A 27,553-nucleotide genomic window follows, 5' to 3' on the forward strand; every position below is an offset into this window, starting at 1 on the left:
AAACATTTACTTTCTTTCATCTATGGCAATTTCAGACATAAAAAGCTTTATCCTTGGCCTGACCATAGCCCCTTGGTAAGATGTAGTCAGGCTTTAAAAGCATGGTCCTGACAGTTGTTGACAGTTCTGAGTTTACTAAAGAGAGCTACCCTGTTATTCTTTGAGAGTAACCCATGCCATTGTGTTTATATATGTTGCTATCAATATATTTAATACAATGAACTTTTACATAGACCTTCTTAGTGCTAGGCACTCATCTGGGATGACTGCACACTTTAACTCATTATCCTACAAAAGAAACTGATTATTAGGTAGGTGTTACTATTATCCCCAATTTATGATTATGATCATATATGATCATATATATATCATATATGATGAGGAAACTGAGGCACAGGGGGGCGGTGAGTAAAGGCATATAGCTGGTAAGTTCTAGAGCCAGGATTCAAACCCAGACACTCTGGCTCCTGAGACCACTGGCTCCACTAGCCCACTTGTCTCAAAAAGCTTTGTTCCCTCCTATCACCCTTCCCATACCTGTCAGCCAACCCCTTGTCCCTGATCTTTTTTCTTCCTGGTCAGAGAAAAACCCCACTGCCTCTCTCTCAAATCATCTCCCAACTACCAAGGTAAATTTCTTGCATTTCAGATGAAGCCACTTCAGCGACCCTTCTTTATTCTTTGGAAAGACTCACTCATACTGGTTAGTTCACTTCTTGGATGGCCCCTGCTGTTCCATGCTTTGATCAAACACACCCATCTGTTAAAATTCTCAAACTATTTTCTCTCTCTGAATTCTTGAATGGAATGATTACAAATGAAAAGTTCAACCAGGAAATGCTCAAATCTAAATAAAGTTTGGGGAAGGTGTGGCTGGTGGTGGTGTCTGGAGGGGGTTAAGGAGAGGGTGTGTCCTGAGAAACTGGGTGTAGAAAGCTCTGTTAGAAACTTTCGCTTTTGAAGTCATGAAATACCATAGGAACTTTGGAAATGGAAAGGAAGGGGTGGATGCAAGAGGCATTTCAGAAAGAACAATGGATTGGACTTGTGGGCAACTGCCTCTAGGGATAAAGGAGAGAAGGGAGTTAAAATGATACCGCTATTTTGGGCCTGAGTGATTATATGAGAATGTCATTACCTGAAATAGGTATATTCAGGAAGCTAATCTGATTCAGGGAGAACAAAAAGTTCATTTTAGCATCTTTGTCATCATCCCAGTGGGAATGTTCAACAGTTGGAAGACACCATAAGTGAGCATTTAATGAGCTCCCTTCAAGTGTCTAACAGGGCACATGATGTTAAATCTCCTACAATAATTACAGTGAAAGGAAGCTGAGGGTGAGGACGTCTTTTACACTGGACTCAGGGAGGCACCAGCCAGAGCATTTGGTGAGTTAGAGACTCTTCAGACCTCAACTACAGAGATGGAATTTGGCAAATGATTTGTTTGTAAAGAGTCTGGCTTCCTATATATTCTCATCCCAAATGGTAGCACATGGCTCTTCTTTATGGCTCCTAGAAATCCTCAGAAAGTGACAATGTCATTAGTTATACGGTTATGTGCTTGATTTCCAGACTCTTACTTCAGATTAGTTCTTAAAAATAACAAACTCAGGCAATCTTGAACTCTGGCCCCAGCTGGTTTCTCTGAAGGCCTTGATAGTGGCAGTTCAGTCTAAGGACTGAGAGATTAGAGCTGAAAGCTTCTAGGACGGTAGCCCTTATTATCATCAGGCACTTAAGGTAAACACGCAGACCGGAAAGCTGAAAAGACAGAGTTAGCACATCGCCCAGAGTGCTCAATGGGCAGGGGCTACAACGGTGCGGTCAAAGAGGCTGCAGACTGGCAGGCAATGTCATGAACCAGCACGTCGAAAACGCAAAGGAGTCTTATGTTTCATATTAGGAAGCGGCCCCAAATCTCAGACTGATACAACCTTCTCCGGTTTCACCTAAGGTCAAGAGTAGTCGCATGGCCCGCAGAGACCAGGAAAATGACCCGCGGCAAATCTCTTCCTTGGATGTCTGAGTTTGACCAACAACCCTACTTCCAGCAAAGTCTTCTGCCCACCCCGCAGGAGGAATAATCTGCTGCGGGGTAGCGTTGGCCCCAATGTCTGGGCCAAATGCTGAGAAGCAGCAGATTTGCGGAGGCTGAGGGTAGGGGAAATAAATCCAGTCCGGGTTTTGTCTGAACGGGGGGACCGGAGAGCTGCGAGGAATGGCTCGCGAAGAGGGGGGCGGTGGTGGAAAACACACAACACAAACAGCTCGCGCGGAGGGACGGCAGCTGTAGGCCAGGACCGCGCGGGCGCAGCGGGCCGGGAGAGGCGCGCGCGGGCCCGGCCGCCGGCCGCATGGAGCGCAGCGCGGCCCGCGGCTCCGGGGCGGCAGCGGCGGCGGCGGCGGCGGCGGAGGCGGCAGCGCGCCGCTCGCTCACACCCACCCCCGCCCGCGGCCGCCGCGCCGCCCCGCCGTAGCCGCCGGCCGCCGGCGTCCCCGCGGGCCGGTCCAGCGAAGGCGGCGCCCGCGCCTCTGCAGCCAGTGGCAGCCGCAAGCCCGGGGAGGCGGCTCCCGCAGCCCCCCGCAGCCCCGCGCCCGGGGCGCCTGCGACCACAGCGGCCGCCCGGGGGAGGAAGAGGAGGAGGAGGTGACAAACTCTCCGGCTCAGCGCCGCGGCTGGCAGCCCGCGGTCAGGCATGCAGGCGCGGCGTCTAGCCAAGCGCTCCAGCCTGGGCAGCCGCCGGGGGGGCGCCGCGTTGCAGGCGCCCGGACCCGCGCCTGCCAGGGAAGGCACCTTGCCCGGCCTCCCACCGCTCGGCCCGGGCCCGGCCGCGGCCCCAGCCCCAGCCCCAGCCCCAGCCCCGGCCCCGGCCCTGGCTCCGGCCCCGGCCCCGGCCCCGGAGAGCTGGAGGCCGCCGCTGCCGCCGCCGCGCAGCTCCGGGACCGGCCCCCCTCGGGCCGCCGGGGCCGCCGCCGCCTCGTCGCCTGTGCTGCTGCTTCTGGGGGAGGAAGACGAGGACGAGGAAGGCGGGAGCAGGCGGCGGAGGGGGCTCGGGCGGGTGGAGGAGAAGCCCCGAGGGGGCGCGGAGGAGGAGGATGACGACGAGGAAGACGAGGACGAGGAGGTGGTCGTCGAGGTGGTGGACGGCGACGACGACGAGGAGGACAGCGAGGAGCGCTTCATGCCCCTCGGCCCCGGCCGTGCGGTCCCCAAGGGCCCGGCCCGGGGCGCGTTGAAGGTGCGTGCTGGGCACGGCGGCGCGCGCGGGACCCGCCAGCCCGGGGAGAGAGACGGGCCCGGGCTCCCGGGCGAGGCGCGGGCTGAGGCCGGGGACTGGCGACCGGTGGAGGCCGGGCCGGGAGGGGTGTGTCAGGCGGCGCCGGCGGCGGAGCGAGGGAACTGATGAGCTCACACTTCGGGCCCCCGGCACCTTTCCGAAGCGTTCGCTGCCCCATCCCTCAAAGGCCGGGTCGGGTTTGTTGTCTCGTGTGGGTGCAGGGAAAGGACACTTCTCCCTGGCGTGAGGAGAACTTGGAGATGGGACGAGGTAGGCGCAGGTTTGCGCCCGGTGGGGACGCGCGAGGTAAGAGGGGGTGAGATTTTATTCTTCGCAGAGGAAGCAGGAGTGTCCTCCCTATTTTTGAGGGCTAGTCAAGCTTATTGAAACTAGCAAGCAGCTTCTCTTGTCAACCTTTCAATCCCTTCTTCATCCAAGAACAATTGTTGATGAGTTTCCATCACAGATGTTTGTAAGGCAACCTCTAAACCCAAAGCGAAAAACCAAGCCCTTGGTTTCTAAATGCATTTTGCTGGCAGCTTTTGGGAATGCCCGCGCCCCCCCCAACTCCCCTCTTTAAACTGTTTAGCATTTGGATTTTTCCCCCTCCTCAGAATTGCAGATGGGGGGGGGGGAGGAAATCGGGAAAAGTGGAGATTATTTGGCATTTAAAATGGATGTGAGTTTCTGTTGAGAATTCTAGTGAAGTCTCTTGTGCACTGAAGCACTGGGAGATCTTTCCGTTTGTGTATCTTCAGGAGATAAGGGGTTTATTATTACACAACTGACTGGCTGGGCTTTCAAGCATGCGATTGGACAAAGCAAACCACGTTGAGGTTCATGCACAGTGTATGTTGCTAAGAAGTTTTGAGGGCAGCAAGTGGTAGGGGATGAAGTTAGTGCTTTTTCTCGAGAGCGGTTCTTAAAATCAACTGAGTAACTATTTACTGGAATTTTCAAAGGATAGTGGTATATCAGGAAGAAAAAAAATACATAAACAAGTGAGCTTAATAGAGACTATTTATCTCCTGGGGCTTGGGGAAAAGGAAAAAACTCCTCAAAGCATGAAATTGCAATTCCAAAGAAATGCTAAACATCAGCATTAGAATATCCCCAGAATAGACATAGGCACAAATTTCTTTCCTAGACCACCCTGGAAGTACCAGCTCTAGGAGTGAGAAATTTTCAGCAAGTAGTCATTGGGGATGATATTTTTTGACAGTTGCGTGTTGGAATCTAAACCGAGAGCACTCTCATTACCATGGTCTGCTAAAAAGCCTGCATTGTATGGCTATAAGATATAACTGCGTTTAGAATTAAATCACATGGCATCAGTGATACTGAGTAAAGAGAACAGTGATTCCTTAGTGTTTTTTTTTCCAGCAATACTGAAAATATGTCTTGTGGCTTATAGTTTGTGACAGAAAAATCATAATTTATGCGGTGTGATCAAAGTAAACCCAATGCAGGAAAAAAAAAATCAAACCTATAGAAACAGGATAACAGGGTGTGGTAATTCACATCATCAAAAAAGATTATTCCCATCTCCAAACAGATTTCTGTTAACTTTTTTTTAAAATGGGCTTCATTTTATAACATTTCTTGGGCCCACAGCTTTTTAGTAATGTATATATTGAATAGTTTGAGGTATAATTCTTTTCACTTTTTACTGCTTAAGTGACATCTTGACTCTGGATCTGAAGAGATTTTCTAATAGAATATAGCAGATCATTTTATTCTAATGCATATAAAATGTCAACAACTTCTGAATATGCTTATGCATTCATTTATTCAAATATTTATTGAGCATCTCCTGGGTGCCAGGTGCTATTCTAGAACATAGCAGTGGGCACCTTCCAGATGCTCAAGCTTAGTAAGAGGAGTCATAGCAATAATCAAACAAACAAATAAGTGTGGTGCTTGAGATTGTGATGCATGCTATGAGGGAAGTAATGGTATCACAGAGTCTAGGAGGAAGAAGAGAAGGCTATTATGGGGTAGACCTCCTTTAGGAGGGGACATTTGATCTGAGACCTGAGACATGTAGCTTGGGAAGATCTGTCCATTGGAGGGAATAACAATTGCCAAAGTCCTGAGGTGGGAGGGATAAAGAGATGAGGATGGCTAGAACTTGGGAGGTACGAGATCTGTCAACGAGGCAGGTAGGAGCCAGCAACCTAGGGCTTCGTGGGCTTTTTGAAGTAGAATATGAAGTCTTTGGAAAGTCTTAGGCTGTAAAGCCATACCAGGTGGTTTGTATTTTCAAAAAAAAAAAAATTGCTGTTGTATGGATTGTAGAGGACAGCAAGGAGAATCAGGGAGACCGTTAGGCGGTTGTTGCTGTAGTCCTGGTGGGAGCAGAGGGCAGTTTAGACTAGGCTGACAGGAATGGAGTTAGAAAAGAGGAGACAAATTCAGGATCTGTTTTTGAAGATTGACGTGTAAGGACTTGCCGATGGATTAGGGGAGGATGGTAAAGGAGTGAGAAGCCCCACTCTAAAGGTTTTTTGAATGTGCCATTTGCTGAGATTGGGAAACCTGGGGACACAACAGATTTTTGTGAAGGAAAAATCAAGTGTTCTTCTTGGACGTGTTAACTCTGAGATGACAATTAGACATGTAAATGGGAATGTAATTAAGCAGCTGGCTGTAGGTTGGGGAGCTGAGGGGAGAGGTCAGGGCTAGAGAGAAAAATCTGAGAGTCAGCAGCATGTTGATAATCATTTAAAGCTGGGGACTAGGAAGGGAGTGCAGTAGATCAAGAGAGGAGAGCCTTGAGACAGACTTGGGCACAGCCTTGTTCAAGTTTGGGTATAGGAGGAGAAGCCAGCAAAGCTGGGCTTGAAGCAACAGCCAGTCAAGTCAAAGGAAACTAGAGAATGAAAGTCCTGTAAGCCAAGGGAGGAAATCATTCTAAAGGTAGAGAGTGGTGAGCTGTGTTAAATACTACTGGGATGTTGAATAAGATAAGCATAGAGACGTATCCACTTAGATGAAATAATGTGGAACGTACCGGTATTCTTGACAAAAGAATGTGAAGACAGTGATGTGAATCCAGCGGGCAGAGCAGTGAATGGGAGGCGAGGACATAGTGAGACATATGAAAAACTATTTTAACAAGTTTTGTTGGAAAAGAACAGAGAGAAGGGGCAATACCTAGAGGGCATATAGTCTAGTTTTTTTTTTAAAGATAGGATACAGTAGACTCTAGGTACTATAGCATTATGGGAATTTTCTGGTGCGTCTGGCAGATGCCTTCATTTTCTATTCCTGTGTACCAAATTACCACAGACTTTTTGGCTTGCAATAGTTCTCACAGTATCTGTGGGTTAGGAGTCGAGGCTTAAGCCGGCTGTTTTTTCATCAGAAGGCCTAACTGGGGAAGAACCCACCTACAAGTGTATTGAGGTTGTGAGCAGAATTCATTCCCCTGCATCTAGGTCTGAGGGTCCCAGCTTCTTGCTGGCTTTTGCCTGCAGGCTGCCCTCAGCTCCTAAATGCACTTTCCCCCACCTCTGCTCCCCTGTTACTTGTGCTTCCACAACATGACCTCTTACTTCATCAAGCCAGCAAGGGGAATCTTAGCGCCTGTCTTAGCAAGTTAAAGTCTCATATAATTAATTCCCTGTAATCGCAGGAACAATACTCCATCATTTTTGCTATATTCTATTCTTAGGAGTGGGTTGTAAGTTCCACTTAATGGAAGATTTTCAGGAGATATATATATTTATACACGCACACATACACACACACACACACACACACAGCTTGGAGGAGGGTGAGGAAAGTTCTTGGGAAAGTCACAGTGGAGGAGATCTGTAACCCAAGTATAGGGGTTGGCCTTTGACAGAAGCAAGGAAACTTTCTTCCATTGAATTAAAGAGAAGGTGGAGAAGACAGGCTCAGATGTGGGCAGTTGTATATTGGATGACAGTCAGGTGAAGTAGTATTCGTCCATGGCTTCTATTTTCCCCATGCAGCAAGCAGGTGGTGGTGGGGCATCAGCTGAGAGTGGAGGAGAGTTGAAGTAAGAGTTGAAGGCATGGCACAGTGCTGTGGGAGAGTAGGAGAGCAAACATACTGAGAAAGCAAATAGAGTTTCCAGATAGTATCAAGGGCCCATCTGATGTCAATGATTTTCCATTTATGGTGCAAGCAGCCTGTCTAGGTATGTGATTTTTTCCAGATTCATTCCACTGACTCACGCATGGTGCAATAATAATAAATAATGTTTATTGAGTGCCTACTATGGTCAGTACAAGTCTAAGTGTATAGTGTCATTCCAACCTTATTAAATATTCAGGAGTCAGGCATTATTACTATCATCCTCATTTTATGGAAGTGATAAGCAACTTAAAGATATACAGATATTGGGTGGCAGAGCAGGTGTTTGAACCCTGGAAAGCTGAACTCCAGTGCTACCACCCGTATGCCTTATATTATACTGTTTCTTTGCAGACAACGTAGACAGCAGGATTCAGCAGGGATAGGGTTTTGCCAGGTGGGTGAGCAATGGAAAGAAAGAGAAGAACATATTGTTGAGGAAGTTGGCACAGCTGTGACTCTAATGATGGGCTATGGGATTTAAGAGAAGTAAGGACAGAGGGGGGGCGGTGATGGTGAGGGATAGTGAAAAGGCCATAGATCAATGGATTGGAGAAAACAAAGAGTTAACCAATAAAGTCAACAAAAGAATGGGAATAAAATGCAGGGCAGTTTGGATTCCAAAATATCATTAGTATGAATTCAAATGCATATTTGCCAAATATTTATGAATATTTGGCAAGAACTATAGTAAATGCTTTGTGTGAAGGAGGATCTCATTAGAAACGATGACTTGGTAATCAGGATGGCCCCATTCTCCACAACTCAGGACACTGACTCAGAAATGAAATACCACACCTGACATAGTGTAGCCACAGGTTCATATCCATGGCCTGTGCTTTTAGTCACTATACTGGAATTTCCTATAATTTACTTACCCATTTACTTCCAGGAGGACTAGGGATGGCTAAGGAGGTTAAGGATTAGATGCTTTGAAGTATCTGAGATATATTGCTCAATTGTTATAATGGACACTAATTTAGACTTTAGACTTTAAATGAGATAACAAGAGAAACTTCATATTACATATTACAGTTTTCAGTTCCTGATCAAATGAGGCTTACATATTTATCTGCCCCTCCTAGGGGCTCCTATATAAGAAATACTAAGTAGGATAGTAAACAATATCCTTATCCAGAGTTTAATTTAAAAAATACAAGAACACTGCCAAATGGAGGAAGGATTCCCTAGTAAGTTGTTATTCAATGAAACAAAATAGTAGGGGTAGAGATGATAAGGCCAAGGGTTGTGCTCTGGGATGCTGTATATTAGTGTAAGGATAAGAATGGAAGCATCTGAAGGGATTGATAATTTATTGGCATAATACACTTAAGAAAACACTGAACATGAAAGACTGCTAGTGCTTCTATCAAAATTGCATCTTTTGAAAAACTGTGAAGAAAGACTTAAATGAGATAATATATGTCTAAGTTCCCACTTTGGGCGCTCAATAAATATTAATTGAATGGAATCTGCTTTCTATGTGCCAGCTCTTCAGGGATGGTTAACTCATCTATTAGACTATATCTTGAATATCAGATGACTTTAAGAATCCTTTGGCAGGGTCTGTGCAGCAAACACTGAATTCCAATTTGCTAACAAGCATGTGTCTTGCAAATGGTCTGTCTTGGCTCAAGCGAAAGGCATGTGCTTAAGATACCAGACAAAGTTGTCATTCACTGAATCGTAGACTGCTGGAGTTGGAAGGGAAACAGAGATTATCTAGTAATCCAATACCCTCGTTTGACCACTGAGGGCACCAAGACCATGAAAGATGGAATGCCTTGTCCTGAGAGGGTTGCTTAGCAAGTCTGGTGGGGCCAGGATTAGCAAGTTACGGCCCTCCTTTCTAGGTTAGTTTCTTGGGCCCGAGAATGTTCTGCAGTTCACTGCCTCAGAACTGTAGCTAGAGAAGTCACAGACTTCTATTTTTAGAATGTTCCTCCTAGATAAAGTGCCTCAGGTAGAGGTGGCCTCACTGTGGCTGTGGTAGCATGGGATAGGATGGGCAGGACCCCCCGCCCCACCAGGAATCCTGCCCAGGCCAGTCTGCCATCCCTATGCAGTTTCCAACGGACATGTATACTCAGCTCTCAAATGGGACCTCGCCTCCTCCACCACAATTTTACTACCAGTTGACTATGGAAGCATTAAAAAAAAGAGGAGGAAAAGTGAGAAGTCAAGCCTTACCCCCAATCTTCTTATCCCGCCTCTTTGCGAGGAGTCAGACAGAAACTTACAGCCCTGTGTGTGTTTGATTTCTTAAAATATAGAGACTCCATTCATTTGTAAGTCTGACCCAGTCAGATTACTGTGTCTTCCATCTCAAGAAGGGCTCGGAGAGGAGAAGCATGGGAGAATTTTTGTCCCTACCTTCTGACCTACATGGAACAACTGGTCTTCTCACAGCGACTTAATGTCAAGTGTGGTAACGTAGAAGAAACTTGACCTTTCAGTTGCTCTGTGCAATCTCATTTTACGGTAAATGTATAGTTTCCATTAGGCTATCTGAAATATTTGAGAATATTCCGAGGCTCTCATTACCAGCCTTCTAGCCCATCCAAATCCATATCATTGAAAGAAGGATGACTTCCTTTGGTTTGCTTGTCCGTGCTCCTGTCCATTCCCTCATTCCCACAGTGGGTAAGACCTACCTTCAGGGAGCCCACAGTCTAACAAATTCCTGCCAGATTGTCTATAAAGAAGTTCTAATTCCTTTTCCCTCCTTATGACTAACACCAAGATTAGATCTACTGAGAGACCTTACTTGGCTACCACAATGGATGTAATTTTGATATATACCCTAAAACAATTGTAGCCAAACAATCTGTATGAAGAAGATGTTACAGTTTGGCCAGGAGGTGATTTCTGAGTAGCTAGTCTAAGCATGAGTTTAAATCACTGAATCTGGCAAATAACCTTGGGTTGTTCTCACTAACTGGATGAAGTGGAACAGGATACAACTGAGATATGTGCAGTAGAATTAGAGTGATTAAATTTTTACACTTCATTGAGGATACTGTTTTAGAAAATCCAGTGTTAACAGTTTATATACAGGGGAAAGAGGCTCAATTCAAGTTTTGAAGGTAGGTCTGTACTTTCAGGGTAAAAAGTTTGCAATAACATACAAAAGGGGTACGTTCATCTTGTGAAACTCCATGGGGCCTTGAGGTACAGAGAATTAAAGGATCCTGCTTGTCTGTTGCTCTGTGAGGACTGACTTAGAGTGTGTTATCTTGACGCTATGCCCAACAGTTACCAGTGACACACTTGCTTTCCTTATGTTCTTGTCATAATGGAAGGTTAAGTGAAAGTAAAATCTCCTTGATTCAGACTAATTGGGGATGGCTCATCAAAATAAGTGAATGTCGAAAGTGCTCCAACATTTTAAATTAAACCCAATTTTTAAAGAGGCTGTGTGCCTTGAAATATGATTTTATAAAACCTGCAGACAGAATAATTATAGTCCATTAGTGTGACCTTCATTGTGGGCTCATTAGTGACATGGGAGAGAACAGGCTTGAGTCAAAGCAGATGATCCTGCTGGCTGCCCCTCACCCCACTGTTACTTCTCTGTAGATCCAGAAGGGATATAACAGACTATGGGTTCAAATTCTGCCATCTCCCCTTAATAGTTGCATGGCTTATCAGGTTGTTTAATGTCTCTATGCTTCAGTGTTAGCATCTATGAAATTGGGATAATATTGTCTTGTCATTGCCTATTATTATTGAATATGACCCAAAGAGCTCCTGAAATTTGATATGGATGGCAGCTTATTTCCTTTATGCTTTCAGAAAGGAATCTTTTGTAAAATTTTCCTCAAGGATCTCAAATCCCACAGTTATTTTGACTATTACAACTTTCTCTTTATTTCATGCTATGGAGGTATTTAAAAATCTACTTCCTGAAGTGACTTTGTTCATCTGAACTCTCTGGTGTTTCATTGTATGTGTGGTGAGCTTGAATCTTCCTTTTCATCTCAGGAAGCTGTGAGTCATTTATCAACTTGTGCAAAGAGGACAGAGGTGTTCTATATCTTAGGTTCATCAGTCTGTTCAGATCTATAGCTCTTATATTGAAGTAAATCTGGCTACTATCCAAAGGGGCGAGAAGAGGCTTACCATATACAATGTGCGCTGTTAAAAGCTGTGGTAGAAATACAGTGATGTCATCTTCTACTACCTCTAACTTGCAGATAGCTAAGAATCTCTGAGGTGTGTGTTTGCCCTTCCCATCCTCCTCTGCATTTGTGTTCAGGACCTGTTGTACTTTTGTTTGGTGAAGAAGTCATTCTTTGTTTTTTCAGTAGATGGGGATGTGTAGCCTAAAGTGTACCTTTAAACTCTTGTACCTACTTGTTTCTATTATTGGGGGGATATCCAGAAGGAGGAGAAAAGGACACTGTGCTTAAACAACTTGGGGAAATTCTGGTTAAAAACAGAGGCACAGATTTTTTTAAGTTATAAAATATTTAAACATATAAGAAATTGGGAGAGTAGTACAATACTCGTATACCTATAAAGAAGTTATTGATCGTAGATACCAAGGGCCATTTTGGGTTTTTAAGAAGGTGAATATAGGTTGTGGCATTTATATATTTATTAGATTACAGAGCCCTTTTTTCTGGAGCATCTTTTCCTTTGGGTAGATTTTAGGAAATACTGGTTTATAATTATTTTATAAATGAGAAATCCATGGATAACGGTCTTGGGATAAATAACTAAAACTGCATTATTAAAGAAATAAATTGTCACGTGTAGAGAAAGATTAAAATTCATTTGGGGTGGGAGAGTGTGCCTGGATAGCTGTCAGTTAAGTGTTCAACTCTTGATTTTGGCACAGGTCATGATCTCAGGGTTGTGAGATTGAGCCCAGCATCAGGCTCTGTGCTGATATGGAGCCTACTTAAGATTCTTTCTCTCCCTCTGCTCACCTCCCTGCCCCCATCATGCTCTCTCTTTCTCTAAAACAAAAAAAAAAAAAAAAAGAAGAAAAAGTTTTTTGTGGATCATGCATTCTTCAAAATATTCCCCTCATAAAGCTGATAATTTTTTCAGTATCAAGTTTCTAAAAAAAAAAAAAAGAGAGAGAGAGAGAGACTTTTTCATTGTGGTAAATTTTCACTTGTATATCTGTGAATATTGTTTTTGTGTGTGAAATTTAAAAACTGGTAGAGAACACTACCTTTCTTGGTAAATCAAGCTCCACTATGGGTCTGGTGGAGGAGATGGGAGGTGTGAGAGGTGCTATCATAGCAGAATTAAAAGTGCTGAGGGAACAGAAAATCACAAGGTGTTTATGCCCAGGAAAATGTATTCAATGACACGTTTTCCACATTATAAAGGAAAAATGATTTAAAATATCAGAATAGTCTAAATAAAAACACCATATGAAATCACTAGGACATTGAGATTGACACATTTCCTGTAAACAAGAGTATGACTATTGCAAAATAGGAGGTTAAGCTTTTGTGAACACCAAATACTTTGTATAAGGACTCTTTATTATATACTGTTCAATATTTATATCAGTATTACCCAACATTTAATGCATCCTAATTTATAGGGGGCCCTCATAGTTAACTTCTTTTGACCCTCTTTGTGATCTGGAAGGTGTATATTATTAATCCCATTTATAGATATGGAAAATAAGCCTCAGAGAAGATGGGGCAATTTCTTTCTTTCTTTCTATCTATCTATCATAATTTTGTATCAGATGATGTAGGTATTTGTCAAACACTGTTGAAAACAGTGGGTTCAACAGACTTTAAAAATAATTGGAATTTGTACTTAAGCAACAGTGGTAATTTAAACAGTGAGAAGACTTTATTTTGGAGTAAATTATAAAAACAATATGAAATGCAATTTTCATAAACGCTTTCATATAGCTTGTGCATGCTTCACAAGTCAACTACAAGTGTTTAGTAAAGACCAAACCTCACTAACTTCTATTAATTTGGGCTAGGACTCAAAGTTTATTTAATAATAATTTTTTAGAAAATTAAGCTGTTGAAGCATTCAGAGAAAAACAACTTGTTCCCTACAAGGGAACCCCCATAAGACTATCAGATTTCTCAGCAAATATATTACAGGCCAGATGGGAGTAGCATGATATATTTAAAATGCTAAAAGGGAAAAAAATTCTAACCAAGATACTCTACCAAGAAAGGTTGTCATTCAGAATTGAAGAGATAAAGAGCTGTCTAGACAAACAAAAGCCAAAGGAATCCATCACCACTAAACCAGCCTTACAAGAAATGTTAAAAGGGCTTCTTTAAGCTGAAAAGAAAGGGTACTAATTAGTAACAATAAAACATATGAACGTAAAACTCTCACTGGTAAAGGTAAATGTAGTGAATCAGTCACTTACAAAGCTAATGTGAAAGTCAAAAGACAAAAATAGTAAAAATAACTATACCTATAATAACTAAAGGGCACACAAAATAAAAAGATGAAAAATGTTACATCAAAAACATAAAACTTGGGGAAGAGGAGTAAAATGATAGAGTTTCAAAATGTGTCCAAACTTAAGTTGCTCTTATCTTGTTATAAAGTAGACTGTTATATGTGAGCCTCATGGTATAACCACAAAGCAAAAACTTATAGTAGATACACAGAAAATAAAATGAGAAAGGAACCTAGGCATAACACTACAGAAAATCATTAAACCACAAAGGAAGAAAGCGAGAGGACAATGGGACAGAGAGAAATAGCCGGAAAACAGTTAATAAAATGGCAATAATTACATACCTATCAATAATTACTTAAATGTAAATGGACCAAATTCTCCAAACAGAAGACACAGAGTAGCTAAATAGATTAAAAAACAAGACCGATCAAAAGCAAACAAACAAACAACAAACAAGAAAAACCAAAACCCATCTATATGCTGCCTACAAAAAACTCACTTCAGATGCAAGGACACAACATACTGAAAATGAAGGGATGGAAAAAGCTGTTTCATGCTAATGGAAACCAAAAGAAATCCAAGATAGCAAAAAAACCCTTTAAAACAAAAATTGTAATAAAAGACAAAGATGGACCTTACATAATGATAAAGGGATCACTCCAGCAAGAAGATATAACACTTGTTAATATTTATGCAGCCATTAGGAGAACCTAATATATAACCTAAGTATATAAAATGGATATTAACAGATTTACAGGAGAAACTGACACCAATACAATAATGTTAGGGACTTTAATATCCCACTTATATCAATGGATAGATCATCCAGGCAGAAAATCAATAAGGAAATATCAGCATTAAATGACATATTTGGTCAGATGGACTTAATAGGTATATACATCCACCCTGCAATACACACATTCTTCTTGAGGATGTATGGAATCTAAGTGTACATACTGTTCAGCGTAGACCATATGGTAGGCCACAAAACAAGACTCAGTAAATTCAAGAAGGTTGAAATCATGTCAAGCGTCTTTTCCAATCACAATGGTATGGCACTAGAAGTCAATTACACGTAGAAAACTGGAAAAAATCACAAATATGTGGAGATTAGATCATGCTACTGAACAACCAATGGGTCAATGAAGAAATCAAAGAAGAATTTAAAAAAATACCTTGAAACAAATGAAACTGGACATTTAATATACCAAAATCTATGAGATGCAGCAAAAGCTCTAAGAGGAAAGTTTATAGCAATACAGGCCTACCTCAAGAAACAAAAGAACCTCAAATAAACAATCTAACATTATGCCTTGGGGAACTAGAAAAAGAGCAAAAGAAGCCCAGTATTGGTAGGAGGAAGGAAATAATAGAACAGAAATAAATGAAATAAGGACTAAACATGCAATGGAAAAGATCAATGGAATTAAAACCTGGTTCTTTGAAAAGATAAACAAAATTGGCAAACCTTTAACTAGACTCACTAAGGAGAAAGGAGAAAGGGTCTCAAATAAAATCAGAAATGAAAGAGAAGTTACAACTGATACCAAGGAACTACAAAGGATCATAAGAGACTACTACAAATGATTATATGCCAAAAAATTGGACATTCTAGAAGAAATGGATAAATTTCTAGAAACATACAATCTTCTAAGACCAAATCTTGAAAAAATAGAAAATCTAAATAAACTGATTGAAAGTAAAGAGATTGAATCAGTAATCAAAAAATGCCCAACAAATAAAAGATTAAGACCAAGGAGTTTCACTGGTGATTCCTACCAAATGCTCAAAGATTTAATATTATCTTTTCCAAACTTTTTTAAAAAAATTAAGGAGGAGGGAATGCTTCTAAATTCATGTTTAGAGGCCAATATTACTATGATACCAAAATCAGACAAGGACACCACAAAAAAAGAAAATTACAGGCCAATATCACTGTTGAACATAGATGCAAAGTCTTCAATAAAATATTAGCAAACTGAATTCAACAGCACATTAAAAGGATCATAAACCAGGAGCAAGTAGGATTTATTACAGGGATGCAGGATGTTTCAAGATCCATAAATCAATTAATGTGACACACCACATTGAAAAATGAAGGGTAAAAATCATATGATCATCTGAACAAATGCACAAAACACTTAACAAAATTTAACACCCATTTATTATTAAAAAAAAAAAAAAACAACTCAGTGAAGTGGGTATAGATGGAACATACCTCAGCATAATAAATGCCATATAAGACAAGCTCACAGCTAACACTATACTCAATGGCAAAAATCTGAAAATCTGAAAGCTTTTCCTTTATGATCAGAAAGAAGATCCCCACTCTCACCACTTTTATTCAACATAATTATATTAGAAATCTTAGTCATAACTTTGAATCCATAAGAAGAAAGAAAGATATCCAGATATGAAAGGAAGAAGTAAAACTGTCAGTATTTGCAGATGACATGATTTTATATATAGAAAACCCTAAAGATTCCACCAAAAATCTGTTAGAACCAATATATGAATTCAGTAAAATTGCAGCGTACAAAATCAAGATGCAAAAATTTGTTGCATTTTTATGTACTAACAATGAACTATCAAAAAAGAGAAATTAAGAAAAACCCATTTGCAATTGCATTAAAAATAATAAAATACCTAGGAATAAATTTAGTCAAGGAGGTGCAAGACCTATACACTGAAACCATGAGACATTGAAGAAGACACAAATAAATGGAAAGATTACATACTCATGGACTAGAAGAATTGATAATGCTAAGATGTCCACATTCTCAGAGCAATCTATAGATTTATGTGTAACTCCTATTAAAATACCAAAGGCATTTTTCACAGAAATAGAACAAACTTTCTAAAATTTGTATGGAACCACAATAGAGCCCAAATAACCAAAGCAATCTTGGGGAAGAACAAGCTGGAGTCATTACACTTTTTAATTTCAGGCTATATTACAAAACCATAGTAATCAAAACAGGGTGGTATTACCAGTAAAATAGACACTCATTCAATGGAACAGAATAGAGAGCCCAGAAAGAAACCCATGCTTATACGATCAATTAATTAATTTATGACAAAGGAGATAATAATATACAATGAGGAAAGGGAAACCTCTTCCATAAATGGTGTTGGGAAAACTGGACAGCTACTTGTAAAAGAATGAAACTGGCCCACTATCTTATACCATACACAAAAATTAATTCAAAATGAATTAAAGACTTGAATGTAAGACCTGAAATCATAAAACTCTTGAAGGAAACATAAGAGGTTAGCTCCTTGACATTGGCCTTGGTGATGTTTTTTTGGATCTATCCCCAAAGCAAGAACAGCAAAAGCAAAAATAAACAAATGGGACTACATCAAATTAAAAAAGCTTCTGCACATTGAAGGAAACTATTAATGAAATGAAAAGGCAGTGTACTGAATGGGAAAGGATATTGCAAATCATATATCTAATAAGGGATTAATATCTAAAATATGTAAAGAACTCATACAACTCAACAACAACAACATTCCAATTAAAAAATGGGCAGAGTATCTGAATAGATATTTTTCCAAAGAAAATGTTAGCTAACAGGTACAAGAAAAGATGCCCAACATCACTCATCATCAGGGAAATGCAAATCAAAACCACAATGAAATAAAGGAAACCCTCATGTGCTATTGGGGGGAATGTAAATTTATATAGGCACTATGGAAAGCAGTACGGAAGTTCCTCAAAAAATTAGAACAACCATATGATTCAATAATTCCACTTCTGGGTATATATTCAAAGAAAATTAAAACATTAATTCAAAAAAAATATATATTCACTTCTATGTTTATTGCAGCATTATTTACAATAGCCAAGATAGGGAAACAACCCAAGTGTTCATTGATGGATAAATAGATAAAGATGTGATACATAAACACACACACCTATACACAATAGAATACTACTAAGACATAAAAAAGAATGAAATCTTGCCATTTGCTATAGCATGGATGAACCCATTATGCTAAGTGAAATAAGTTAGACAGGGGCTCCTGCTTGGCTCAGTGGGTTAAAGCCTCTGCCTTCGGTTCAGGTTGTAATCCCAGCGTCCTGGGACCAAGCCCCGCATCTGGCTCTCTGCTCAGCGGGACGCCTGCTTCTCCCTCTCTCTCTCTGCCTGCCTCTCTGCCTACTTGTGATCTCTGTCTGCCAAGTAAATAAATAAAATCTTTAAAAAAAAAAAGTTAGAGAAAGACAAAAACCATATGATTTCACTTATATGTGGAATCTAAAAAACAAAACAAAACTCATGGATACAGAGAACAGATTGGTGGTTGCCAGAGGGGACAGGTTTGTAGGGTATGTGAAATGGGTGAAGGGGATCAAGAGATACACACTTCCAGTTATAAAATAAATAAGTCATGGGGATGTAATGTATAATGTGGGCACTGTAGCCAATATTATTGTAGTTCAAATTTGAAATTTACTAAGAAAGCAAATTTTAAAAGTTCTCATCACAAGAAAAAAAAAAGAAATTTTATAATTTTTTATCATGACAGATGGAAAATCGACTTAATTGTTGTGATCATTCACCAATGTATACAAATGTGAAATCATTATGTGGTACACCTGAAACTAATATAATGTTGTATGTCAATTATATTTCAATGAAAAAAGTGTAATTTTGAAAATGTTATCAATTAGCAGGTTCACTTAGAACTCAAAACTCGTTTAACAAAATATGAGAGAAATAACGTAAATATTAGAATAAGGATCTTAGAACTTATAAAACTGAGTACATGAAGAGTATCTGAAAGAAAAACAATCATGTTTCATTAAGTATTAGTTGAGGTGTCTTAGAAAGGGAGGAAAATGGGCACCTGACTCCATGTAAGCACTGACCTAGTGGCATTTTAAAGTGGGAATGTGGTGGTTGGCAGTGAGAGAGGAGCCACTTGAAGGTCTGAAGTGACCCAAGGTAGGATTTACAGAAAGAGAGCAGGCACTTCTATTTGCATTTCTTGTTACATGAGTGCTTGGTGGGTGGTTAAGAGGTTCTGAAAATGTACATTTAGCCATCTGTTGGGTGACAGCAATTTTTTTTAGCTCTTTATTCTTTTTTTTTTTTTTTAAGATTTTATTTATTTATTTGACAGAGAGCACAAGTAGGCAGAGAGGCAGGCAGAGAGAGAGGAGGAAGCAGGACTCTGGGATCATGACCTGAGCTGAAGGCAGAGGCTTTAACCCACTGAGCCACCCAGGTGCCCCTTTAGCTCTTTATTCTTATTCTAAAAGAGATTTCTATTCAAATAGGCTATTCTCTCAACTATATTGATTTTGATCACTTGAGTTTTTCCTTGCAATCTAGCATAAAGTTTATTAGGGAAAAACTATTTTTACTTTAAAACTTTTAATAGATATGGTATAGTTTTCACTGTTTGTAAACTGTGCCTGTGTTTTTATGTTAAAATTGAGATACTTTAAAGATCTTATTTAAATTCAGTGATCAGTTGGTGGTTTGATTGTTAAAATTTTTTTTTTCTATTTCATTCAATATCATGGTTATTTCATTCAACAATATTCACTCAGCGAATATTCTTTGCCAGCTGCAAGGGCACAGGCAAGAACAAGACCGGGAAAGAGTTCCTGTTCACGCCATACTTGAAGAGACAGTAGACTTTGTGTACAGTGGTATGTTACTGAGATAGGAATGTGTGGAGGAAGAAAGATATATATTATATATATTACATAATTGATAAACCCCTAGCTATACTGATTTTAAAAAGAGAGAGAGAACACAGATTACAAATATCAAGAACGAAAGAGAGGATATCACTACTGATCCTACAGACTTTAAAAGGACATTTAAGACTGTACCCCTGAGGCAAATAATACATTATATGTTAATTTAAAAAAATTTTTAAGGATATTTAAGACATTTTACTTTATGTCTGTAGAGTTTATGCCAATACCTTTGATGGCTTAGATGAAATGGGAAAATTTCTTGAAAAATATAAATTAACAAAACTGACCACAAGAAGTAATAGGTTATTTCAATAACCCACCATCTGTTAAATAAATGGAATTTAAAATTAAGGACCTTTGTACCTAGAAAACTCTAGGCCTGCATGGCTTCACCAGTGAACTCTATCAAATACTTAAGGAAGAAATAATACCAATCTCACAAATACTTTTACTAAAAAAGAAGATGGAATTTTCCAAATACATTGTATGAGGCCAACATAACCCTGATATTAAAAATATACAATGACATTACAAATAAAGAACATTATAGACTTTTATGTACATAGACAAAAAATACTAAAGAAAATATTAGCAAATCAAAGCTAGCCATATAAAAATGAATAGTATATTATGATCAAAGTTCGCCCTCCCCAAAAATGTACTTGTAGTGAAATACTTGACAATCAATTGGTATGATTAACTGTATTAGTAGACCAAAAGGGAAAAGCCACATGATCATCTCAGTAGATGCAGAGAAAACAAAGTTCACCAATTTGTGATTTTAAAAAAATTCTCAACAAATTAGACATAGGAGGGAAATTCCTCAGACTGATAAAAGAGCACATGTAAGAAACCTATAACTAATATCACACTTAATACCAAAATCAGTTTACCAATATCAGGAACAAGGTAAGGATGTGTGCTCTAACCCCTTTGGTCAATGTTGTGTTGGAGGTTTAGCCAGTGTGATATAGCAAGAAAAATATTTGAAAGATATAAACTTTAGAAAAACAGAAAGTAGGGGCACCTGGGTGGCTCAGGCAGTTAAACAACTGCTTTGGGCTCAGGTCATGATCCCAGGGTCCTGAGATGGAACCTCACATTAGACTCCCTGCTCAGGAGGGAAATCTGCTTCTCCCCCTCCCCCTGCTTATGCTCTCTCTCACTCTCTCTCTTTCAAATAAATAAATAAAATCTTTTAAAAAAATAAAAATAAATTTTAAAAAAGTAAAACTGTCTTTCTGATGATATGCTCATATACAGAGAAAAGTCCTAAGGGATTGACAAAACTACTAGAACTAACCAGTGAACTTAACAAAGTAACTGTATACAAGGCCATTTTATAAAAATCAGTTGCATTGGGGACACCTGTGTGCTACAGTAGGTTGAGCATCCAACTCTTGTTTCAGTTTAGGTCATAATCTCAGGGTTGTTAGATTGTGCCCCACATTGGGCTCCATACTCAATACCAAGTCTGCTTGGGATTCTCTCTCTCTCCCTCTGCCTCTCCCCACCACACACTTTCTCTTTCTGTCTCTCAAACAAATCTTCTAAAAAAAAAAAAAAAATCAGTTGCATGTACCACATTTAGAAAATAAAATTTAAAAAAATTACAAGGACCTCAAAGACTAAACATCTGGGGATAAAATTAAATAGAAATGTGAAAAATAAAAGATGTGTGAGATCTATAAAATATTGATGAGATTAATTTTAAAAGACCTAAATAAATGAATCAGTATACCATGTTCAATGAGAAGACTCAATATGGTTAAGTTGTCAGTTCTCCACAAATTGACTTACAGATTCAACAGAGTCCCAAACAAAATCTCAGCAGGAATTTTTGCAGAAATTGACAAGCTAATATAATGTGTGGAAATGCTTGGGGCGCCTGGGTGGCTCAGTTGTTAAGCATCTGCCTTTGGCTCAGGTCATGATCCCAGGGTCCTGTGATGGGTGGAGCCCCATTGGGCTCCCTGCTGGGTGGAAAGCCTGCTTCTCTCTCTTCCACTCCCTCTCCTTGTGTTCCTGCTCTTGCTGTCTCTCTCTCTCTCTCTCTCTCTCTATAAAATGTGTGGAAATGTAAAATAGTTATAATAGCAAAACAGTTTTGAAAAATAAGAATGAAATTGGAGGACTTATTGTTCTTGAGTTTGGGACTTGCTATAAAGTGAAAGTAATCTGAACAGTGTGCTCCTGGTTCTACAGGATAGACAGGTTTATGTAACAGAATAAAAAGCTCCCAAACTGATCCACATAAAAATGGTTCAACTAAGGCACCAGAGAAATTCAGCCAAGTCTTTTCAACTAATAATCCTAGAAAGGACTACCCAAATGGAAAGAACAACAACAATAACAAAAAACCCCTGTACTCTTACCTTGTACCATACACAAAAATTAATTCAAAATGAATCAGATACAAATGTCAGCTAAAACTTAACAAAGCTTCGTAGAGAAAATAAAAGAGAATATCTTTGTTACCTTAGGGTAGGCAAAGATTTTTCAGTTCAGAACCAGAAAGCACTGATAGAAAAGAAAAACAAATTAATAAATTAGACTTCATCAAAATTGGAGACAATTGTTTGTCAAAAGATACAAGAAAAGAGAGGAAAAATTAAGTAAATTTCCTCTTCTGTCACTTTCATCTTGGGATATCCAAATATTAGATTCATTTAGTGCCTACTTTGTACCAGCCACTTTACTGGATGCAGAAATTATACTACTGAACCGAAGGACGTGGTCCTCATGGAATATTCAATTTGGTGGGAGAATAGTCAAGCTAACAATACGAAATGACAACTTCAAGGATAGTGAAAGCATGGGACTCATGTTACAGTTTTCACTTTACAAATGCAGAAACCTAGCAGTGGTTAATGATTTGCTAAGTTGCAAAGCCAGTCTAAGCTCATTTTTGCTGATTCTGGTTCTCCAGTCTCCCCCCACCCCTTTTTCTTTCCTGTTGTTTTAAGCAAAAAAAGAGTAGAACTTAAAATTTCAGCTTAGTGACTAGGATCAAGTAGTAAATGGCATTCATGTTTTTAGTTTACTACAAAGAGAAATAGAATTGTGGCTATTTAAAGAAATTCCATTTTAATGTTGCTGTCTTAACAGCCTTGTTTTAAAATTAGTTTTTCAGACTCTGATACCAACACTGAAGTTAGGCAAGTTTCTCTAATTATATTCTCTTGTAATGTAATGCCCAGTGAATTGGAAAGGAGAGCTCTTGCTCAGGCAGCCCCTCTAATCTTTGCTAAGTATTTTTGGTGTATCCTTTTTAAAAAGTTGGCAAAATTGACAGGAAGGCACTGGGGAGTAGAAGTAGAGAAAAATAGAGGACTTGGAGCTTATCATTTGAGAAAGAAGTCTTTGCTTTTTATATACATAATGGGAAATGAATGCTTTTGTCCGTCTTCCCACCCTTTGATTTGTGATACAAAACGTTGATTATGTCTTATGTTCTTTCAGTACTTTACACTCTGTAAAGTCATTTCAGATACAGTACCTCTTGTAAAATCCTTAACAGTCGTTAGTGTTTTAGTTTAAACATGAGGCAACCACGGCAAAAGGTTAAATGGTTCTTTCCAGATGATGTAATCAATGACTTTGAATTTTTTCTTTCTGATCTTCCTCCCTGCTTTTGTCTCATCTGCCGTAAGTTTGTAGGATTTTCATGCTAGTGTCTTCCGTTCAGACTCATTCTTGCCTTAGTCTCCTGTTTACTCATGTCAGACTAGTAGTACTCGTCTTGCTTCTCAGCGACTTCCAGCCCATCATCATTGCCTCCCCTTCCCCCCAAAACGCCTATTGATTCCCATTTTCTCCCGTATCCAATAAAAATATTTGCATAGGAGTGGATGCTCTGTCAACACTCAGATCAATAGAAAATGAAAGAACAAGCAAGTCATTGTACAAATGCTCTCGAAGGATTTTCCTTTATCACCTTCCGTTCTGTGTATCATCTCTTACTGCACCCTATTTGGTTTTTCCATCATGTTATTTTCTTTTCCAGTAATTACTGTGGTATCCTCACTGTTTACTTTTTTTTTTTCCGCTGCTTACTTTTTGTTTGCATTTCCTCTTCATTTAAGTCAGGTTTTTCACAGAACTGGAATTTGGCATTTCGAAGTTAGAAATTGGAAAATTGGTATTTCTATCTAAAATAAGCCTAGGTGTGATGTGACTTTCTTTACATTATAGAAGCAATATTTGCAGGATATTTTAAGTGCTGATAAGAAGAAAGAACTGGGGTGCCTGGGTGGCTCAGTCAGTTAAGTGTCTGCCTTCGGCTCAGATAATGATCTCAGGGTCCTGAGCATTGGGCTCCCTGCTCAGCAGAGAGTCTGCTTCTCCCTCTGCCCCTTATACACTTATACACTCAATTGCTTTCTCTCATTCTCTCTCTCTCTCAAATAATAAAATCTTTTTTTAAAAAAAGGAAGAAAGAAGGAACTAGTAATCATCTAAAATTATTATCTTTCACAGGTAACCACCATTCATTCCCCTTGCTGTGCATATCCTTCCAGACCATAGGAGTGATATACTTACAGGGCGATCACCTATCTGGCAAAGTATTCTTGGTGACCTGCCTTAAAACAAAACAAAACAAAAAAATAAGCTAGCAATGCTTGAATAGCTGGAACAGACATGAAAATACAGCTCATACTGCTTAAGTCAAATCAGGAAACATTTACTTAGTGCTATGGTATGCAAAACACCATGCTAGGCACTTCTGGGGCTCAAAAGCAGCCATAGTTATTTCTTACTTTCTATGAGTTTTCAGCCCAGTGAGAAACACACCCCATTACTTTATTCATTCTTACTCGGTATAGTCATCACAACTGTGTGTGGTTTCTTGGACTGTAGCACATTAGAAGTTGAGAATTAGTAGGGAGAAAGTTCATCTCCCTACTAATAATCAGTGTCTGAAGAGCAGCAGGCAGGAACGATGTTAATGGAAGATATGGAATCTATATTTAAAATACTGTGCCAGTGAGCACATGAAATAAGTTTTAACACTCTGAATGCATTTAATGTGGCAGCAAGGAGCTCCTGAGGCCATATCACTCTGTATTCCTCTTTAATATTTCCATAAACTTAGAGCATCAAGAAAAGTTTGTTTTGTTCAATAGAGAGACAAGAAGGCAAGTAATACATTTTAGAGAAATTTGCAGCAAAAATTACTGAAGTTTATCAGTCAAAGGAGCAGACACTTATTTTATTAAAAAACTGATTTATGTGGCGTAAGTCCACTAACATTGATGGGATTATTATATTTTTACCATGAGTGCAGTAATATGGAAGTACCTTCCCAAATTATTTCATTCACTCCCCACAATTGTCTAAGGGTTCTTGTCAGCAAAGCCACATATTGCTTTCCTGCCTTTCCTTTCCAGGTACAGATCTTAAAGGTCTAAGAGGTGATATTCTCCTCAGTGTCCAAAATATGTTGGACATAAAATGTATAGTGTGTTTTTCAAGGGGTCCCTACTGACTGAGGGCACTGGATTCCTTTCTTAGCTATTGCCCTCAAAGTCAGATTGCCCTTATAGAAAAGTAAGTGCCTTCTAGCAAAAAGGATCCTGAACAAGCATATATTTTTCTTTCTCAGCCTTTGCTCTCTAAATGGGGATCCTGAGAGATCCCTGCCAAAGTCAGCTGGAAAAAGTAATTGTGTCCCTGCCTCGCGTTGGCTCATGCATTTTCCTTAGATCATGAGAATAAACTTGCTGCTGTTTTCCAAAAACAAAACGATAGGCCAGCCTGGCAGGCTGATGGCCGGGGACAATCAGGAAGCAAGCCTGCTTTAATTGTCACCTGCTTTAGATCAGGCACTTGCCCAGGGTCCCCACCTGAGGTGTTCCTTTAAGATAGAGGAAACAATGTTTGCCGATATTTACAGTACAGCCTTCTGAATTCTGTAGCAAGGAGCTCAAAAGGGTTCTGGGAACACAGAAAAGGGAAAGTCAGCTACTTAGAGGAGTCCATGAAGACTTTGGAGTAAATGATATTAGAACTAATTCTAAAAGCTGAAAAGGAGATTGTCAAGCGGGGAATGAGGTGAATGGTACTGTAGGCAGAAAGCAAAGCAGAACAACAATGGAAAGCACATAGTGAGGAGACCAGGGGACAGGAAGGGGCCTGGTGAAGGACAGGTAGATGAGTGGGGGAAGCAGGCATTAGTGCTAGGGTAGTACCAGCTTTGCTGACTTTGCTGGGGATACACTGTGACAGTGTGATGCCATCATATAAAAAAGCATTTCAATTTCATAGGGAGGGTTTTTGCGGGGTAAGGAGGTGATTAAATACTTTTTATCCCATGCGTGTATTATGCATGATTTTTAAATTGTGTTGTTATAAATACAGAAATGACAAGCTCTGGAAAGGTCATGATAGCCCATCCATTCTGAAAAACGTGCAAACAACTAAGGTTCTATGTTAAAGAATACTAACAGCAAACAAAAAAGACAAGTTTCTGGTGAATTTAATCTCATACCATCGTGATATAAAGCAAATTATGGGGCTATAATTAAAAGGCAAGCCACAATATTAACCACAATTAGAAATGCAGTTCCATCTAATTCATGATTAAGAAGCAAATATGAATAAAGGAACAAAATCAGCAAAATCACAGTAAATTTGAGTAAAATCCCAGAAAGTTACCATTGCCTGTTAATGCAGAATAATATTTTAAGAAAAACTGATGCAAAACTTACCTAAATCCCTGTGTTATGCTGATAATGTTAAGCAAATACTTTTTGGGAGCAAGAAAAATTGAATTCTAAAAAGAAACATAGTTTGGGACACCTGGGTGCCTCGGTTGAGCATCTGACTTTGCCTAGGTCATTATTCCAGGGTCCTGGGACTGAGCCCCGTGTCAGGCTTCCTGAGTCTGCTTCCCACTCTCCCTCGGCCCCTCCCCGTACCTAGCTCATTGCTCTCCCTTTCTCTCTCTCTCTCTCTCAAAAATCCCCCCAAAATAAAGATAAATAAGAAGAAACATATTTCAGTGAACATTAAAGCTACATAACAAGCCCCCCAACTGCACGAAACTATCGTAAAAGTTTTAATCTTCATCCCCACACCTTAGAAATCCATCATCTTCAGGGCCAGGTAAACAGAACCTGAAAATCCATGAACATTACCAGAATCCTGATGATACTCTTCAATACTAGAACTCACTGCAGTGCAGACCGAGTCAGCCTGTGTGTTCAACTCTGCTTTCCAGTCCTCTTGCAACGTTGTCACAAAGTTGATAACTATTAAGATGGAACACTATTAAGTAATACTTTTGTCCCTTTTGACCCACAGTTTACAATCATAATACATTTAAAACTAGACTCTGAGGTAAATAACAAATTCCACCTCAGATGGGCTAGATTTATTTGTCGGGCATGCATGGCTTCCTTCTGTGAAGAAGAGGACCTGTGTCTTTCCTAGGATGTTTTGTGTCGCTGGACTTGCCACTGAGGAGGGTGGGGGCAGGGGAGCAGATGCCAGTCTGGTGACCATTAGCTGCATATCTCCCTTGGTGGTCCTCCTTCTGCCCAGAACGTGGTGGCCTAAGCATTAAATATAGATAAGGCTAAGTCTGTGCACCTAGATAAGAAGTCTTTTTCTTATGGGTTTTTCTGTATAAATGAGGTTATTGGCTTTAGATTTGTTCAGATTTGTAGTGAAATTGTATGACAAACATGTTTGTGCCTTTTTTTCCTCTGAGTTCTTATATATTTAAGTCAGAACTATGTAATATTTAACTTTAGTTCCCACTTATTCCCTTAACATTATTCCATGTATCCTAGATTCTTAGTGGCTTGATGTTATCTTTATTAATTTTCTCTTCTTAAAATTAAATTATTTATTTAATTATTTATTTTAAAATAAATTATTTAATTAATTAATTTAAAATTGAGTGATTTTTCTAATTGTTGAATATCTTTTTTTTGTTTGTTTTTAAGCTCTACATCCAATGTGGGACTTAAACTCATGACCATGAAATCACAAGTATCGTGCTCTACTGACTTGAGCCAGACAGGTGCCCCT

The 27,553-nt window shown here is 39.7% G+C and overlaps 1 protein-coding gene across 2 annotated transcripts in view; it reads left to right on the forward strand.

Moving 5' to 3' along the window:
- The first annotated feature begins 2,097 nt into the window (after window positions 1-2,097).
- ZNF704 (zinc finger protein 704) overlaps window positions 2,098-27,553 on the forward strand; it is a 223,478-nt gene continuing 198,022 nt past the window's right edge. The window contains exon 1 of one of the 2 annotated variants that reach the window (XM_032869129.1): window positions 2,098-2,160. Coding sequence is in view for 1 of the 2 variants with exons in the window: in XM_032869128.1 (XP_032725019.1) it covers window positions 2,700-3,242 (543 nt within the window). In the remaining variant the exon portion in view is untranslated. Of the gene's footprint in view, window positions 2,161-2,548; window positions 3,243-27,553 lie in introns of those variants that run through there. The other variant, XM_032869128.1, reaches the window with a different exon arrangement.

The sequence above is a fragment of the Lontra canadensis genome, unplaced genomic scaffold (genome assembly GCF_010015895.1).
Source record: "Lontra canadensis isolate GAN:19392208 unplaced genomic scaffold, GSC_riverotter_1.0 scaffold37, whole genome shotgun sequence".
Classification (NCBI taxonomy): Eukaryota; Metazoa; Chordata; class Mammalia; order Carnivora; family Mustelidae; genus Lontra; species Lontra canadensis.